This window comes from Pleurodeles waltl, chromosome 10, assembly GCF_031143425.1.
Source record: "Pleurodeles waltl isolate 20211129_DDA chromosome 10, aPleWal1.hap1.20221129, whole genome shotgun sequence".
Classification (NCBI taxonomy): domain Eukaryota; kingdom Metazoa; phylum Chordata; class Amphibia; order Caudata; family Salamandridae; genus Pleurodeles; species Pleurodeles waltl.
The window spans coordinates 463,781,318-463,799,900 of record NC_090449.1 but is presented as its reverse complement, the minus strand read 5'-3'; the positions used below and the strand labels follow the sequence as shown (position 1 = coordinate 463,799,900).

The 18,583-nt window shown below is 46.4% G+C and overlaps 1 protein-coding gene across 1 annotated transcript in view; it reads left to right on the top strand.

The window, feature by feature from the left end:
* Positions 1-18,583, top strand: part of LOC138262431 (clathrin coat assembly protein AP180-like) — a 122,042-nt gene that overhangs the window by 24,240 nt on the left and 79,219 nt on the right. Inside the window, exons 3-4 of the mRNA XM_069212330.1 lie at positions 17,717-17,824; positions 18,304-18,567. Coding sequence (XP_069068431.1) covers positions 17,717-17,824; positions 18,304-18,567 — 372 coding nt within the window. The remainder of the gene's footprint in view (positions 1-17,716; positions 17,825-18,303; positions 18,568-18,583) is intronic.

Genomic DNA, 18,583 nt, shown 5'->3' with positions numbered 1-18,583 from the left:
TTTTCTGTTGGTGAATTCCTTTTATTAAAATGAGTATTTTGTTTGAATTTGGAAGGCATATATTTTCAAGGATTGTCGAAGATGGCCCTTTGTGCAGGGCCATCCCCAAACGTTTGTGTTCACCCTCCTAGTTTCTGAATCTGTTTTTGTTGGCTTTTAGAACTCTGCACTCTTTACTACTGCTAACAAGTGTTAAAGTGCTTGTGCTTTCTCCCTAAAACATGGTAGAATTGGGTTATACCCAATTGTCATATCTTGTGTACTTGTAAGACCCTAGTAAACTGACACTACCTGTGGCCAGGACTTGTAAATTAAATGCTGGTAGTGGGCCTGTAGCACAGATTGTGCTGCACACTTAAGTAGCACTTACAACCTGTCTCAGGCCTTCAATTGCAGCCTGTGTGTTTGCACGTTTTTAAAATGCCAATTCAACCTGGCAAGTAAGCCTTTTGCCAGTCCCAAACCTTCCTTTTTAATACATATGTAACCATTAGGGAAGGCGCTGGACAGCCCAGAAGGCAGTGTTATATATTTAAAAAGTAGGACATGTACTTTTAAGTGTTACATGTCTTGGTATTGAAAAATTTGAAATGTGTTTCTCACTACTGCAAGGCCTACCTCTCCAATAGGATAACATTGGAGTTACCTTATTATTTTTTATACGTGCAATTCCCAAATGGGGCTAGGTAAGCAGTTCATGTCTGGTGTCTCAGGAATTGTAATGAAAACCCTAATGTATGGTGAAGTCAGATTTTAAATTGCAATTTTGAAAATGCTTCATTTCCTGTCTAAGCCATTTGGTGGTTGCAGCTTGCAGGGTTACATGACTGAGCATGGGAGAAAGTTGGACTTTGTATATTCCTCCTAGACATCCACACCCAATGGGAACCATAGGTGTACCTGGATGGGCCATCACTGGGAGGATGGGAGGGAGGAGCTTGACCAGCTCCCTTCACTTGAAAGACTGTGTTTTGTCTCCACACAAAGGGCCAGGTCAGGGGGAAGGCAGGGTATCTGTGCACTTCAAAGGTCTACCTCTAGAAGCTTCTCGCCGTTTCAGAGGCACAGATGGGTATGTATATACAGGACCTCAGACACCACCACTTCAGTATACCTTTGGACTTGGATACTCTGCGAGGAAGAAACTGCTGTGCTGCTGAATTAACTGCCACTCTGCTGGACTGCTGCTCTGGAGAACTGCTATACAGCTGTGCTGACATGCTTATCTACTGCTGTCTTGCCTGGGTGAGAAGGACTGGACCTGCTTCTCTTATACGCAGAGTGACTCCAAGGGCTAGTTGGCTGGTCTCCTGATCTGAAGGCTCAGATACACAACAGGTTCCAACAACCTTGGACCTGGACTTTGCCATTTGTGAGTCTACCCTGACAAGTGGTGCCACCCCACCACAGTCCTGGCCCCTCGGAAGCGGGCTTAGGTTTGTCTGCCAGCCTGTGGATCCAGCAGAACTGACACATCTCCTCTGTTGCATGGTGAAAACCTAAGCAGAATGGATGCATTGCTGCTGCTGTGTGGATTGGACTTGTCACAAAGATCTGCATCTCAGCCTTGCAGCTCCTCAGAACCAGCAAATCACCCTGACTACATGTTGCATTCTCAATGCCAGACTTCACATCACAAGCCCTATTAATGGAATCCTCAATGATGGCGCAGGACTTTGCATTGCAGCCCTGCTTCATCTCAGAACTGACACATCACGTCTGCTGCGTGACACAACTGCAACTTGGATCCTCACAATGCTCTGCAAACCAGCATTTAAGGTACTCTGTTCGGCAGGCCTTACTGGATCCCTCAGGCTGTCCATGCTCCATCACAGTCAACCTGAACTTGTGACTTTGTCCCGGTCTGGTGCAACCTGCTATCCACAGTTGGAGCTTTTTGCTTTTTAACACTATTTTTACTAAAATCTTTAAAATGTTATGTCTCCCTTTTAAGCTTTTGTAGGTTTGGTCTTGTTTTATTTATTAAAGGATGTTCTATTTTTCTTACTAGGTGTAGGACCCTTTTGCGTGGTGTTTTCACTTTATTACTGTTTGAAGTGTTGCACAAATACTTTACACATTGCCTGTAAGTTAAGCTTGACTGCTCGGTGCCAAGCTAATAGAGGGTTGAGCACAATCTAATTTAGGATTGGCTTGTGCCTCACCCTGACAAGGATTGTGATTGCTGCTTGACCAGTGCTCACGCCCCAATCACCAACAACCCAATTTCTCACAAGAGTGTAGTAGTCTCAACTAATTTGAAAACTGAAAAAGGCAAATTTACTCAGGTTCTCAGCATATTTCTGGAAGAGGACAAATTGGAAAATGTGTAACGACTAACAGTAAAGGAATGCTGTAATTTCATCACGTAACATCACATAGATCTCACTGCTCTGCAGCATTTTAAATTGAGCAATTTGTTCCATCAACAACAAAATGGAAAATATTTTCTTGCAGTCTCAAACACTCTACTTTCTAGAGAATGTATATTCTTTTAATGGTGCCAGCTTTCAAAATCAATAGATCCTGAGAGAAATGGTATTGTTCTTGAGGGGGGTGAATTGTCTTCTTAAGCAACGGCCACAATTCTTGTCGGGGTGAACCACAAAAGTCACTAAATTAACCTGTGCTTAACCCTCTGGAAGCTTGGCACAAAAGCAGTCAGGCTTAACTCAAAGGCAATTAGTAAAGTATTTATGCAGCACCTCAAACGGTAACAAAGTAGGGGGGGTTGTGGACAAGCAACATGGCCGGTGGGACACACTCCTAGTGAGCTACCGCTTTCCGGTGGAATCCTGTAATTATCCTGGGGTGCCTGAGGCAAATGGTGCCGTCCCCCTGCATTGGGACGGTGCACTGAGATGTCCGGTGCATCACAGTCCCCCTTTTTTGGGAGGTCGCAGAGGCAGGCGCTGAGGCCGTGTCTGTGGGTCTCTCCTGAGCTGTGCACGAGGTGGCTGCTGGGCCCGAGGGCTCGCGTGGAGGCAGTGAGCTGGCGACTTGGCTGTGCTGCCGACTTGGTGGGCCTGCTGGTCACGCGGCCCCCTTTCTGCAAAGGAGGTCTTCGGGCCATGAAGTGGACGGCGGCTTCCTGAGAGGGTGCTGGTAGGATCGGCTGGGCTCTGGGCTACTGAGGCCTGACGTGTGCTGAGGCCGTGTCTGTGGGCCACTCCTGGGCTGCAGGTGAGGTGAGGTGGCAGCTGGGCCCCATGGGCTAGTGTGGTGACAGTGATCAGTTGGCGTGGGCCGCACTGCTGATTCGGTAGGCCTGCTGGCCGGGCGGCCCCTGCTTTACAGTGGAGGTCTCCGGGGCCTTGAAACGGGCGGAGGTGTCCTGAGAAGGGCGTCGGTGGGATCGGCTGGGCTCTGGAGAGCCGTGCAGGGGCCTGACTGGCTGAAGCTTTTGGTCAGCGCACACTGGAGCAGGTGTGCACGCGTCAGCCCTTGTTCCCAGATTTTCTAACTTTCTGAACCCTTTGGCTCTTAGCTCTGAACTCATCGAGAGGGGTCCTCTCTTATTGGTGGTATCTACTACCACTGCCTTGAACACACTGTGGAATAGCAGTGTACAGTGGTGCCCTACAGAGGGAGGAGCAGTGGATCCTGTCCTTGCAGTACCTTGTGCTCCAGAGACTCTTGCTGTTTCCCTGCAGCAGCTGAGACTGGGTCATATCTCAGATCCGGGTATGGAGTGAGATGGTGCGGCATAGGTGGACAGATGCATCACAGGGTAACACCATTGAGCAATATATACGACCCCGGTGCCCTTGCCGCAACATCTGGCCAGATGGGAGGGGAGCGGAGATGACTTTAGCGTACTGGCGAATCTTAAGGAGTCTTCACATGCGGAGCTTCTTGCGGCCATCCGGGGCTCTAGGGTGGCTCTGGAGGGTCAGATTGAAACTGTGGCAGTGGAAGTTAACCTACTCCGGGTGGACCTTAGGTAGGTGTCTGATAAGGTCAAAGTGGCAAAGGGCTCTCTTGTGGAGCTGCAAACAGAGGTGGGAGTCCTTTGGAAACAAATAGCGTAAGCCAATTCTGGGGTCCTGGAGTACCCAGAGGAGGGGTCCTGGCGGAATAATGTCAGACTGCTGGTTTTCCCAGAGCATGAGGAGGGGTCCCCAGCAGAAACCTTTGTGGGGAAGTGGATCAGAGATGTACTGCAGCTGACCGGGCTCTCCAGGGTATTTGTAGTGGAACATGCTCATAGGGCACTTGTTGCACCTCCCTGGCCAGGCGTGCCGCCAAGAGCTCATTGCCCGTCTTCTGAACTATAAAGACCAAAACTGCATGTTGCACGTTTTCCCGGGACTCCGACAGGGCAATATATGAGAACTGCAAAATATCCATCTATCCTGATTATACGAACAAGGTGCAGGTTCTCAAAAGGGATTGATGGAGGTCAAGGCGAAGCTTTGTGCCATGAACATCAGATATATGCTCCTGTATCCCGTGCGGTTAAAGGTGCTTTCAGGTGGGAGGTCTCATTTCTTCGAATGCCCGGAGGAGGTATGGAGATGGCTGGAAATGTGGGATAAGGTGACCCTGGGAATACCGGAAAGGACTGGAGGGGTCTCTCCTTGGGCCTCTGGAGCGGAAGGTCCGTAATGGAGCTCACGTGATGATGGTCAGCTGGAGGACACTGGGGCTTGCGGGTCGTCTGCAGACTCTACTTGTAGATTTGAGATACAACAGGATGGGACAATGGCAGTGGTGTCTGCTGGTTTGGCTGGGGGTTTGAATGTGGAGCTGGAGAGGGGAGCTGAGGGTCTGCACACAGGTCTGACTATGTCCTTAATGATCCAGGATGGCTGTTGCACCCTTGCTTGCCGGGCTTCTGTGTTAACGTGAGAGTGCCTCTCTGGAGGAGACATGGGACTAGAATATGAATAAGGTCCTGAGGGGGCCTCACCTAAGAGTCGGAATATATTGGACATCGGGGGGTTGGGGCTTATGACAATAGTGAGCTACGTTGGGGTGGTATTCAGGCAATTTGCAGATCGATGCCAGGGTAGGAGGTGGTCACTCCACAGCTATGGTAGGACTTTAGACCTGGATAGTTGGTGTTTAGGCTGTAGTCCTGGCAGCATCTGTAGCATGGATTTACAGTATGGTTTGTTATGGTTGTTTTATTGTATATCCGGGGTGGGGGTTGGGGTTTTGAGGGGGTTGGCACAGTTTGTCAATATTTGAAGTTGTTCCAACAGTGCAGGTATAATGGAGCGATGTGAAATGTGTACCTTCCTTGTCTTCCCATGGTGGGTTGGGGTACGAGGGGTGGCGCTCAAATGGGAGGGATGGAAGTTCTGTACCAATATGGGTCATCTGATTAATATGTTGACGTGGAATGTCAGGGGGCTGAAGCGATGCACCAAGTGCTATAGGGTACACTCCTTCTTAAAAAGGCATAAGGTTCATATTGCTTGTCTTCAGGAAACACACATGACTGAGGAGGAAGCACAAAAACTGTCCAAGAAATGGTGGATCAAATGTTCTCATCCTCCTTCTCCTCTTATGCGTGGGGTGTTTCTAGGGGTTCCATTCACCCACATAGACAGTGAAGTTGGTGTCGAGGGTAGATATGGTCTGGTTGAAGGTATGTTGGATGGATCACCTATTATTATCCTCAACACTTATGCGCCTAATACTGATGATCACTCCTTTTATACCAAAATACCAGAGATCTTGGGGGATAGTGTGGATAGGCCTATTGTTTGGGCGGGGGACTACAACTGTATATTGAACGGGGAACTGGATTGCCTCCCACCGAAGCTGGGGACTAAGCCTTTGATGGTGAAATCTCTTGCGAAAGTGATGACTCATTTAGGGTTTTGGGACATTTGGAGGGAGCTGCACCCCGAGAGCAGGGAATACACTTGTCATTCCAGAACACATACTACACATACCTGATTGGATGGGTTTCTGCTGGGCGGTCTTAATAGCTCGCAGGTGCTGGATGTTACACAAATAGGTAGGTTCTTATCTGATCATGTACCAGTGCTGATGCAATTACAGTGGGAGGCAGCTACCTCCTGTTTAGCGCGTAGTTGGTGTTTGCCTGCGGACTTCCTCACTGATGTGGGGTGTCTGGAAAGGGTGGCTGAGGCCATCAAAGGGTACATGGATTTGAATTGGAACACAACACTGTCTAGGGGCCTGGAGTGGGAGGCTATGAAGGCAGTAGTATGGGGGGGTGTCGGCGTACGCAGACAAATGGAGCAGGAACTTACAGATCTGGAGGAGAAATTAGGGAACTTGCAGCAGCGGTTACCGGACATGAGAATGGCTGAAAGGGAGGAACTTAGGTTATACAAGAGGTTAAAAATTGTTGGGATACCCTGAGTTGGGTCTCTCTTATAGGATACAGGCAGTGACTGCACCGGGAGGGGGATAAATCTGGCAAACTTTTGCCATGGATTCTGAATCAGGATGTGGTGGCTCCTCCCATTTTGCACATTAGGAATACTAGAGGCGAATGCTCAAGAAGCGCACTGACATTTTACAGGTTTTGGTTGAGCATTTGCAAGGGGTGTCGAGGGCTAATGCTGCACCCCCAGAGGATGGTATGGGAGGATTTCTGAAGCAGATGTGGCTTCCGCGCTTGGAATTAGAGAGTAGGGATGGTCTGGAGACTGCGATTACTGTGGAGGAGGTGAGTGAGGCACTTGCTGCAATGACCAAGTCTAAGTCCCCGGGTGGTGATGGTTTTCCTGTTGAGTTGTATCAAACGTTTTCCTTGTCTCTGAGGGAGAAGCTCCTAGAGGGGTTTGAGGAAGCCCGAGTGCGTGGCATGTTGCTAGAAACTATGCGTCAAGGCATTGTGTGCTTGATACTCAAGCCGGGAGGGGATCCTGGTGACCCCTCCTCGTATCGCCCGCTTACCATGTTCTATAGCGATGTTAAGATACTTTGTAAGATTTTGGCCCCTCGGCTCCGCAGGGTGATTCAGGGTTTGGTGCACGAGGATTATTGTGGGTTTATCCTGGTCGTAGCATGTCCTATAACTTGCGCCTTTTGACACATGTTCTGCACAAGACTGAAGGTGAGGAAACTGAATTGGTGCTAGTGTCCTTGGATCTAGAGAAAGCCTTTGATACAGTTGACTGGGGCTATCTCTTAGATGTTTTGCAGGGCATGGGGTTTGGCCCCGGTTTCTGCGCTTGGGTGCGGTTACTATACACCCCCCCGCACAAGTACGGGTGGTGGGAGAGCTATCGGACTCCTGGGAGATCGGTAGGGTCACGAGACAGGGATGCCTACTTTTGCCTCTCCTTTTTGCTCTGGTGGTGGAGCCACTAGTGATCTGGCTTCGAGAGGAGCTAGGACTGAGGGGTATCCAAGTGGAGCGGACCAAACGTGGTTTCTCTGTACGCAGATGATGCACTGGTTTATCTTCGAGAACCTCATGTCTCGGTGCCTATGCTGCTGCAGAGGTTGGATGTTTTTGGGGTCGTCTCTGGTCTCAAAGTAAATAGGAAAAAATCACTCCTGCTCCCCGTGGCGTTCCGCATGCTGATTTACCTAGGGCAGGACTCAGATGGGAAGTTGAGCTTCAGGTATCTGGGCATATGTTTTACTCAATCTATGGCTGCGCATTATAAGCATAATGTCGAGTGAGTAGTTGCCGACCTGGAAAGTTCGATATTATTCTGGAACAGATTACCTCTTTCCATAATGGACAGGGCCGCTGTGGCAAAGATAGTGTTCTTGCCGCGGTGTCTATACCTGGTCCAGAACACTATGGGGGTCATTCTGACCCTGGCGGCCGGTGACCGCCAGGGTCACCGACCACGGGAGCACCGCCAACAGGCTGGCGGTGCTCCCTCGAGCATTCTGACCGCGGCGGTTCAGCCGCGGTCAGAAGCGGAAAGTCGGCGGTTGCTGCCGACTTTCCGCTGCTCGGGGGAATCCTCCATGGCGGCGTAGCGCGCTCCGCCGCCATGGGGATTCTGACACCCCCTACCGCCATCCTGTTCCTGGTGGTCTCCCGCCAGGAACAGGATGGCGGTAGGGGGAGCCGCGGGGCCCCTGGTGGCCCCTGCAGTGCCCATGCCAATGGCATGGGCACTGCAGGGGCCCCCGTAAGAGGGCCCCGCATAGTATTTCAGTGTCTGCAAAGCAGACACTGAAATACGCGATGGGTGCAGCTGCACCCGTCGCACCCCTGCAACTCCACCGGCTCCATTCGGAGCCGGCATCCTCGTTGCAGGGGCATTTCCGCTGGGCCGGCGGGCGCTCTTTTGGAGAGCGCCCGCCGGCCCAGCGGAAATGTGAGAATGGCCGCCGCGGTCTTTTGACCGTGGTGCGGTCATTTGTCGGCGGGACTGTGGCGGGCGGCCTCCGCTGCCCGCCACAGTCAGAATCAGCCCCTATATCCGTTGGCTGCCCGGCTCTTCCATTGCCTGGATAGTCTGCTGATCTCTTTGATGTGGGTTGGGTGGCGAAGTAGGGTGCCTCTACCGGTGTTGCAGAGGGATCTTGAGGGGGGAGGGCTGGCGATTCCTAATATCAGACACTATTATTACACAGCACACTTGCAATATGCTGCCAAGTGGATGACGGATACTGATCTCTGTGAGAAAAGGTTGTTTACAGGAATGTTGGATGGGTGGACCTTTGTGCATATATTGATGTCGGGGACAGATCTGACCCCTCTGCTCCCTACTTGGTCAAGACCACTCCTGGAATCTGGGAGCAGGCAGTTAAACATGTACTCCAATGAGCCCCCTTTGACAGAGAGCTGAAAATGTGGGATTTGGCACCCTTTCGGGACTTGGAAAAGTTGATGTTTGTGGAGGCTTGGAGACTGGGAGGATGTGAGGTGGCTGGGGATCTTTACCCCAATGGAGAGTTTATCTCTTTCACTGAAGCTAAGGATTTTTTTGGCCTGGGCCCTGGTCAATTCTTGCAGTACGCAAAAATGGAAAGTGTGGCACATGAGATATGGAGTGGTTTTCCGGTAGCCCCTAAGACCTCTGTGGTGTTGAACAGCTTGATTAACTGGGGGGTGCAAACACACTTGATTACCCGGTTTTATAAAGCCCTTGTGAGGATCAACCAGGTGTGATAAGTGTGGGGCGTGGGAGTATGACCTGGGGGAACACATAGCGGATGCAGATTTGGATTTGGCTTTGTCTCTGGTACGTATGGTGTCATGTAATATTAGGTTTAAGTTGTTACATTTTAACTGTGTACACAGAACGTATCTCACACCCAGTCGACTAAACAAGATTGACCCGAGCCACAGAGCGGGATGCCCTAGTTGTGGTACACTTGGTGCTTCCTTCCTACATCTGGCCTGGACTTGCAGGACAGTATATGACTTCTGGCAGGAAGTGGCAGTGAAAGTTGAGGAGGTTACGGGACTGGGGTTGGAGGAAATGCTGATGACCTGTTTCTTGGGAGTGGTGCAGAAACAACGTGGCAGGAGCATTCCATATAAACTGGCACAGTTAGCGCTGGTGTTGGCTAGGCGCAGGATAGCAATTGGTTGCATGAGCACCCAGAATCCATTGATCTCCAGTTGGATACAGGATTTAATGGAATGGGGTGCAGCCGAGGAACAGCATATGCCCCTGACACCGGGGGGATGAGAGGGCACTCACTGATGTAGCGGCTTGGGAAACCTTACTGGAACGGTTTACTGGTGTGGAGGACTTAAGCTCTGTAGGTAGTACGGAGGATGAGGGGGTGAGGATACAGATTGAATCTTCCGAGCAGGTGACGACCAACTATTGTTTCAACATGTTTCTGTTTTCTACAAGCTATGTGATGTCTAGTCTCATGATGATTTGGGCTGGGATGGCAGGGTGGAGGGCAATATTAGTACAGTGGTTTTAACTGTCTCATTGCTTGGACTTTGTTGAATAATACCCTTTGCTACTGTGATATAATGATAATGTTATGTCTTGCTATAACCTGCACTGCATTGTATGTTATTGTTGGTTATAGTTTGTAACACAAAAAAAAAAAAAAGAATTTAAAAAAAAGTTACAAAGTGAAAACACAACGCAAACCTCCCACACAAATTTAGCAAAATAGAGTAAAATTGAATAAATTGACATCGAAAGAAATAAAATCCAATCAGAACTGGAGATGCGCACTTTCAAAGATTTAAGATAAGTATAGCACCTCAAAGCACCACTTCAACTTATCTTGTTATGTGAGAACGGTTGAAAGTCACAAGTTCAGGCCGACCATGATGAAGTGTGGGCCGGATACAAGAAACCGGTTAGTCCTGCCAAAAAGGTTATCTTCCACAATCCAGAGCAAAGAATTAGATACACGGAGGAGGCTGTAAGGAGCAGGGATAGTGTTGCGAATAGTCATCACTGCAGCATGAAGAGCTGGACAAGTGTAGCATAAGGCCATCGCTGTAGCAAGACAATTCATCGCGGATGGTCAATGTTTGAGCTTGGTGTTGGTGGTCACTGTGTGCTGTCAATGCTGTAGTTCTAAGTGCAGATCTCATGTTACCGGTCGTCACTGGTGGTTGCTGTAATGTGGAAAGTCAGACTCATCAGAGCATCGCATTGGCAGGCGGCATGATCTTTGTGTGAATGGGCCTATTCGCTGTTGTGAAGAGCCCAAACTTAAGAATTTCTCCTTTTCTTCTCAGAGAAGCTCAACTTATACAGCACCAAAGGTCCAGGACCTGGAAGGCACTTCTTTGGGGGTCAAGGAATGTACTCCAGCAGAGGGAAGCAGAGCTCAGGCAGATCCAGTTGCAGATCCACAGCATCAGGCCAACTGGAAAGATGCAGGGAGACCTCTGGAACTTGTTGTGTCTGTGAGAAACTGGCACCTTGTTGTAGTATTTCCCCCCCCCCACACACACACTTTGTGCCTTGTTTCTAAATGTAACTAGGACTGGAGTGTACTGGGATCCTGCTAACCAGGTTCCCAGTGCCAGTGTTATTTCCCTAAAACAATGTAAAAGTAATTGGATACACCTTTAGCTATCACTACAAGTCCCTAGTGAAAGTTACGTAAGTACCCAGGGCATGGGGTACTATGGGTAAGCCCCTGAGGGAAGCAGCACTGATTGTGCCACACTCTAGGGCCATGCATCCGGATGCACCCAGCCCTGCCATAGCAGGCTGAGTGTTCTGGTGCAAACCTAACACACAAAAGTCGACTTGCACACTACCTGTGTGCCCTGTCCCCCATACACTACATTTACTATGGGTAAGACACTCCTCCAGCAGGCCTTACAGCCCTAAGGTAGGGTGCTCCATATTATATGTGAGTGCATAGCTTCATGAGCAATATGCCCCCACGTATCCATGCCAAACCTGGGGCATAGTGAGTGAACAGTGTAGCCATTTTAGTGTATGTGCTGAACACCGGTCAACATGAGTTTCCCAGCTACATAATGGCTACTCTGAACCCTGAGTTGTTGATATCAAGCATCTCAGAATGATCAATCTAAACTGGTACCAGTATTGGATTTATGATAAAATGTACCCAGGGGTCACCTTAGAGGTGCCCCCTGCAAATGCTAACTATCTTGGCATGGCTGCTGACTGGTTTCATCCAACCTACCACTTCCTGACAGTCACTATACAAACCAGGGGGAGAGCCCTGTCTCTCTGGTTTGTAAGTCAATGCCCTTCCTGGCTGGATGAGCTAACACCCCCTCCCACAGGAATGTGCACAGCCCTGGCAGTGAGCTTCAAAGGGCTACCGCCCTTGAAACATGATCCCTAGGCCTGCTGCTAGCAGCAGAATGGCTCCACCTTTGCAAACCTCCACTATTGGAGGTAGCAAAGGTGGAAAACCACACAAAGGGTAGGAGTGGCAGCCTCACCTAGCATGCACTACCCCTAAGATGTTGCCTGTGAAGTGGACCCTCAAATTAAGTTTCCTCCATCTTGAAATAGAGGAAAATAGCCAATCAGGTTTAGGGAAGTGACCCTTCCCACAGGAAGTGGTCACTAAATTAGGTAGAGCCACCCATAGATAAGTATCCCATTGGACATTGCCAGGTTCCCCCTAATATGCCCACTAAATTCAGTATTTATTGGGCATCCCTAGACCAAGAAATCAGATTTAAAAGGATAAAGAAGATCAGCACCAAAGAAGATCCAAAGCAAGAGAACTGTGGACCTACTGCAGAAGAAAAGGTGCCAAACCTTACCTGCTGCACCCAGAACCAGAAAATCAATGCTGCAGAGGACCTGGACACAGGAGTGACCCTAGGAAACCCATGGGACCACCAGGCTTCAAGAATCATCCCAGATCTCCCTTCTGAGTGGAGGCAACGCTCACCAACCAACCAAGAACCAAAAAGCCTGTAAGGGTCACTTCACTGACCGGCCGATGTCTCTGCAACCGGAAATTGCAGCCGGACCAGGTGACACACAGACCTCCCTGACGCAACCTACACGTGTGCCAAGTTTGGTGGCACTGCGTCCTCCAGTGGCAGAGTTACGCCAATACCCTGGGTACTGGTCCGCTGACTTCGGACAACCAGAAGACCAGCTCCCTCTGAGCTAAAAAAAAAAAAAAAAAAGATCAGGAGGACGCCCCAGTTGAGGGAATTCCAGAACACCCCAGACATTCTGCCTGAGTGACCCCGTTGTCCTGTAAGTAGCCCTCAGAAACTCACCTCCAGCTCCAAAGGACTCCACTGCACATAGCTCCTAGATCTCCAACTTGCCCTGCATCCGGCCGCCTTGTGTCCTGCAATGAGGAACCAGCTGTGCTCCACGGGTCCCCGACCCCTTGCGACCTTGAAAGCCCAAGGGGACCCCAGGGCACCACCTTTAAGTTTGCAAATCATCTAATTTTCCAGGTGGCCCTTTGCCTATGCCAAGAGACTTTCCAGCTCTGCTCCCGCCGGAACCGGGATGCGACCGAGGCCCTCCAGCTGGGACTAGATGCCCACCGACTGCATCGACCATCCTGCAAAAGAAGTGACTGGTAACTCAGCTGTACGATGTTTGAATGCATTTTTAAAAATGACTGCCTATTGATTCCTATGGTGCGTAATTATGCAAAAAAAAAAAACGAACTTTATTAAACTTTGAAAAATCATAACTCAAAAAGTACTAAACTTATCTTAACCATTTTGGTCTTAAACATTATATAAAAGTCTGAAGCATTTTTATAAAGTCTCGTCTCAAGTTATTCATTGAGTGTGTGTGCTGCATGATTGATTTTGTGAGTACAACAAATGCTTAGCACATCTGGATTAGCCTAACTGCTCGACCTGCTACCTTAAAAATTGGAGCATTAGGTAGTCTAATTTTTAACCTCGGAAACCAATGTGTGATTGTCTTGACTCCCTGCACAGTGTGCCTAGTTTTACACAGTGCATAGAGGGCCAGCCTCTTACAGTGTCCCTCTATCTCATAATAAGAGGCCAGCTAACATGCACCTGGAGTCATTCAAACAGCCTGGGATGAAGGGAGCAGGTCCAGTCTTCCTTTTCAGTCAGAAGGGCAGACCTCAAGCACACAGTGGAGGCCTAGGGCAGCTGGGCAGGCCTTCTTCTGTAGTGCCCATACAGCCATGAGTGTACTGAAGAGTGGTCCTGAGTGTCCAATTTTCATACCTTTTGCTAATTTTGAAATGGGAGAAGCTACTGGAGTTTTCCTTCCCGTAAAGGTGTTAAGAATTTCCTGGTCCTAGTCTGTCAGCAGTTGAAATAAGCTAGTGAGAATTTTTTTGTCTGATAGCTGAGGCAGTTTATTTAAAGTGCAAGTTGGTCTGTGCATTGCTTTGCACCCCACCCTGCCATGGATGGCCTATCCTGGCAACGCCCAAGCCCTCTATTGTCTCTACTGTCTGGGAGGAATGTGCAAAGGTTTACTGCCAATTACACCTAGGTATGCAACCCAGGAAGCAGACTGCAGGCAACAAATGGTTAGGGCAAGATAATGCTGGCTTTTTGAAAAGTTGAATTTTCAGAATCATGACTTAAAATCCTACTTTATCCTTAAAGAGGGATTTAAATCACAATTCTCCAGATAGTAAACATGACATTCCTGCCTGCCCCAAGCAAAAGCTATTAAATGTAATAAGGCAACCCAGTGTGATCGTATGGGAGAGGTAGGCCTCACAGTAGTGAAAAAACGAATTTGTGAGTTTTTCACTAACAGGACATGTAAAACTTGAAAATACATGTCCAACTTTTTAAATACAATGCACCCTACCCTATGGGCTATTTAGGGCCGACCCTAGTCGGTGACATTTGTGTATTCAGAATTGTCTTTTATGTTGGAAAAATGTTGATTTGGCCAAGTTGAAATGGCAGTTTGAAACTGCACACCGGCCTGAGACATGTTTTAAAGGGCTACTTAAGTAGGTGGCACAGTAAGTTCTGTAGGTCCACTAGTAGTATTTAATTTATAGGGCCTGGGTACCTACACTCCCACTTTATGAGTGGCACGTATGTACATTAAATGTGCCAATTGGATGTAAGCCAATTTTACCATGTTTAAAGGAGAGAGCACACAGGCACTTCAGCACTGGTTACCAGTGATAAAAAGCAGAGAGCCCTAAAAGACGAAACAAATGGGTTGAGAAAACAGAAGGCGTGAAGTCAAAACGTTTGGTGGTGACCCTGCGGAAAGGACCAGGACCAACAGACCCTTTAAGTGTCAACACCTGCTCTCCCCACATACTCTTATTTTTGATTTTTGGTTTGTTGTATAATCCTTTTAAACCAAAATAAAAATAAGTTTAGATAGCTAAAGTGTGTGTTCCCCGTTGTGTGTTATTTTTAAACAATCACTTTGAAATCCATTGTTAAAATTCAGCGACAAACACTTCTGAGTAATTTGTCTCATTGTTTCCTAATATTTAAAATGTGATCCAAGTTAGATTTGATTTGCAGATATTACTTTGACTGGTGTAGGCCGATACTTATGAAACAAGCAATTCTTTGTGGAATTTGTCTCCGATCTCTTAAATTAAAGTTTCCTGGCAATAGATCATCAGTGAATGATAGCCAAGCTTTTATCCTGTTCTTGGAATAAGGCGATTCCAAAGGAGTTTACTGTTGAAATGCCTACATTCTTCTCTCCTACCTACTTATGCATTTTCTGTTTTTACATTGGATATAGTCCAGAATGTCTTCCTTATGCATATGTCGTGTTCCCTCCTTTTGGAAATTTATGCTATTTACAGCATTCTATCTGTTGTACAAATGGAAATTAATATATACTGCACTTGTCTTTAGTTTATTATTCCTGGGTTTTGGCTATTGATATAATTCTGGATCCTCCAACTTCATTTCGGGATACTCCAATTTCCCATTTGAACTTACCTTTCTAAACTTTGTGTTGGCTACACTGATTTTGCAGCTGACCCAGGAATCTTTTCTAGAGACTTGCCACTAATGCTCTGTTGATATTGATTGATACAAGCCTCAAGCTAGTGTGGCCGACAGACTCACTCCTACATTGTTGTTTTGGCATCTTTGCTGGGTTAAGCATGGTTTACTGATTTAGGAGTGTTAGCGTAGCAGGCAAAACGTGATTCAGACACACAGTTCATCTCCTGTCTGTAAATGGGTATGTGGGACTGGGTAGATACTATCTAAAGAGGTATCCACTGCCCAAGCAGTTCAACCTTAAAATATACATAGATGTAGCTGCAACAAATACATATTGTTTGTGATTTTGTGCTTCAGTTAATACTTGAGTGCGTTCATATTATTGTAGTATTGTTTTACTTGAGGTTTAAACCGATTGGAATAAAACACATGATAACAAAAATAGTCCAGTAATGAGAAAATTGTGTTCCAGAGACATGGAGCTAACTGGTCTGTCAGCTTTAGCCACTTTTTGTCAAAATGTCCATAGCTGCAGTAAATGTCAATGAACCTTTACTCATAAACGCCTTTTACGAACAGACAATTTTATTTTTTTAAGCACAATTGCTTTGAACACAAATGAGCATGGGTATTATTCGTTTATAGTTTTGCCCCATCCAGTTGGTTTTAGTTAAAAACATGTTTATTGCACTGAGATGTGGTATTGATTCTCAAGAAGATGTAAGATACAGCACTTGCTCACAAACCGCTTCTTTGACCTGAGCTGGCAATTACTTCACACTACATGGCTGGGCCCCTCCTGGAAGGATTTGTACACTTTTGTGAACAGCTGTCCCTCAGGTGATCTATTATCCAAATGTTGCTTAGAATTTTGTAAAATTTTTTCCAAATAAGACCAGTGCCCTTGTCATTTACTCTTCTGCAGAACTTCAGTGGAAATTTACCGTAGAGGAATTGCAGTGCCTTTACCTTGGGGAAGTTTGTGTGTTTAATTTGTGTGGTGCTGAAGTTCAATTTCTTTTTTCAGGGCAACTGTCCTAAGCTGAATCAATAGACTTGCACTTTTTGCTCTTTATTATTTACGTATAACATCACACATGCAGCCCTATGTCTGTATGACATCACAGTTGCATGTAAGTTAGTGGCAATTAAATCATACCTTATTTTTGTATGGAACTCATCAAATTTTAAAGTTGTTCAAGAGTGCTATATCAAATTTGTCTCATGCTTAGTAGTGAGCAGGATGATTTTTATGAAGAGGAGGGGTATTTAGCGCAACAGGGAAATATTTGAAATCAGCTGCAGAATACTCCGGAGACAGAATCAGGAGTTAATTATGTCATTGATGGATTATGTCTTTACATATAATTGTCTGCCATCGGCATACTAGTGTACTGTGTCTCAAGAATCAAGTACAGTTTGGTTTTAGTTGGCAATTAAAAACAAATGGTGCTAAAATAGTCTTGGGGGAGACTGTATTAGAGGCAGTATGGTTCTCAATTTTTACTGCTTATTGGTGAACCAATGAATGATGTGGTTGCAGAAGCCCATTATGGATTCAAACAGACTCAACAGTTTATGATGATGATGTACAGTGCATTACGCAGTAGGTGTCATGGAAACATTTAAAGTAGCTCCCTCTGTCCTGACCCCAGCTCTGGATTTGTATTTAGTTAGTAGCAAGGTGGTGATCTGGTCAGCTATTAAGGAATTAAGGAAAATACCTTGCAAGTACTGATCCCAAGATGTTAGGATTATTAAAAAAGGTGCAAGTTCAACTCGATGATATGCACTACAAAAATGCACTGAAGTAATTTTTTATTTTAGGCTGCTTTATCGTATTTGATAAAAATTGAATGTGTACCAACCACTGCAATAGGTTAACTCAAATACCTAAATTGTTTCTAAGTAGGGAGTTTAGACTAGTCAAAATAATACATTTGAACTTAGTTTCCATCTGTCCTGTGAGATTGTGTGCTTTTTATCTATCAATTTGTAAGATAAAATTAGTTACTTTGAACCATTGATCATTCTTAGCACATGAGATAAGAAAGGCAGCCTTGTGCAAAATCACTGCTGTTCATACAGTTTGTTTGACTAATATTGAACTTTTAGAATTTGATTGACATCTGGTGTGTAAAATGTTGTTAGTTCCATACAGTTTATTTGTAGTACCACATAAACATGCTTCTCTGACCTTATACAATGAGAACACTTACGTTTGTACATTGATGTAGTTCCTTTTCACAAATTAAATCAATGTAAAACTAATATACAATGATGAATATGAAAAGTGGAATTTATTTTCTTCAATGAACACGTCAAAAGGTAACTCATGTTGTATAAGGAAGATCAACTTGTTTTGATTCCTTTTCTATATTTTTGCTCTTTTTTCATCTTTTAATTTCTGTTATTTTAAAAAATGCACTCTAGATGCCTTTGCAGCTTCTCCTGGTGAAACCCCTGCAGCACCTGAAGGGGCAGCAGCACCAGCTACCCCCGTCCCTGTTGCAGCAGCTCTTGATGCATGTTCAGGAAATGGTGGGTTTTATGTTGGGAAGTTTTTTTTTCTCTTTGTTAGAGTCTTAGGTAGACACCTTTTAATTGATAATCACAGTTGTGAGTAGTTGTACAATGTCTGCCACTTGTATGCCCCTCATTTTGTTTACTTGATGTTGAATAGCTAAAAAATGATAAGGGTGGCTAATATGGCAGGACTTGAATTCTGTTTTTCTTTCACAGTCAGTCTGTTTCTTTAAAATTCGTTATTGAGAAGTTACAAGATTGGTGTGAGGTGTATAAATTAAGGAGAAAATATTTGTGCATAATTGGAAAAGAGACATAGTTCTTATTGTCTCAAAATTTTAGACTGGCTTGTCGAGGGAGGTGTGATGAATGTTAGATTTGGGGAGTACATTTGTATTGTGTACTTGTACAACATATATTGGCCATAGTTGTGAATGGTCTCACTGATGTCCTGCTTACTGATCCTGTATATTCTTTACTTCCCTTTCTACAAGACCCCTTTGCCCCATCTGAAGGTAGTGCAGAGACTGCTTCTGAGCTGGACCTTTTTGCTATGAAGCCAACTGAGACCAGTGTTCCTGTAGTTACCCCTACAACTAGCACAGCCTCTCCGGCTCTTGCAACTACTCCTTCTCCTCCTCCTCCTCCTTTTCCTGCTGCAGCCACTACTGCTACTACTACTACTACCACAACCGCCACCACATCTGCCTCCACCACCACTTCCACCACCACTGCTCCTGCTCTAGATATATTTGGTGGTAAATTATTTTGCAT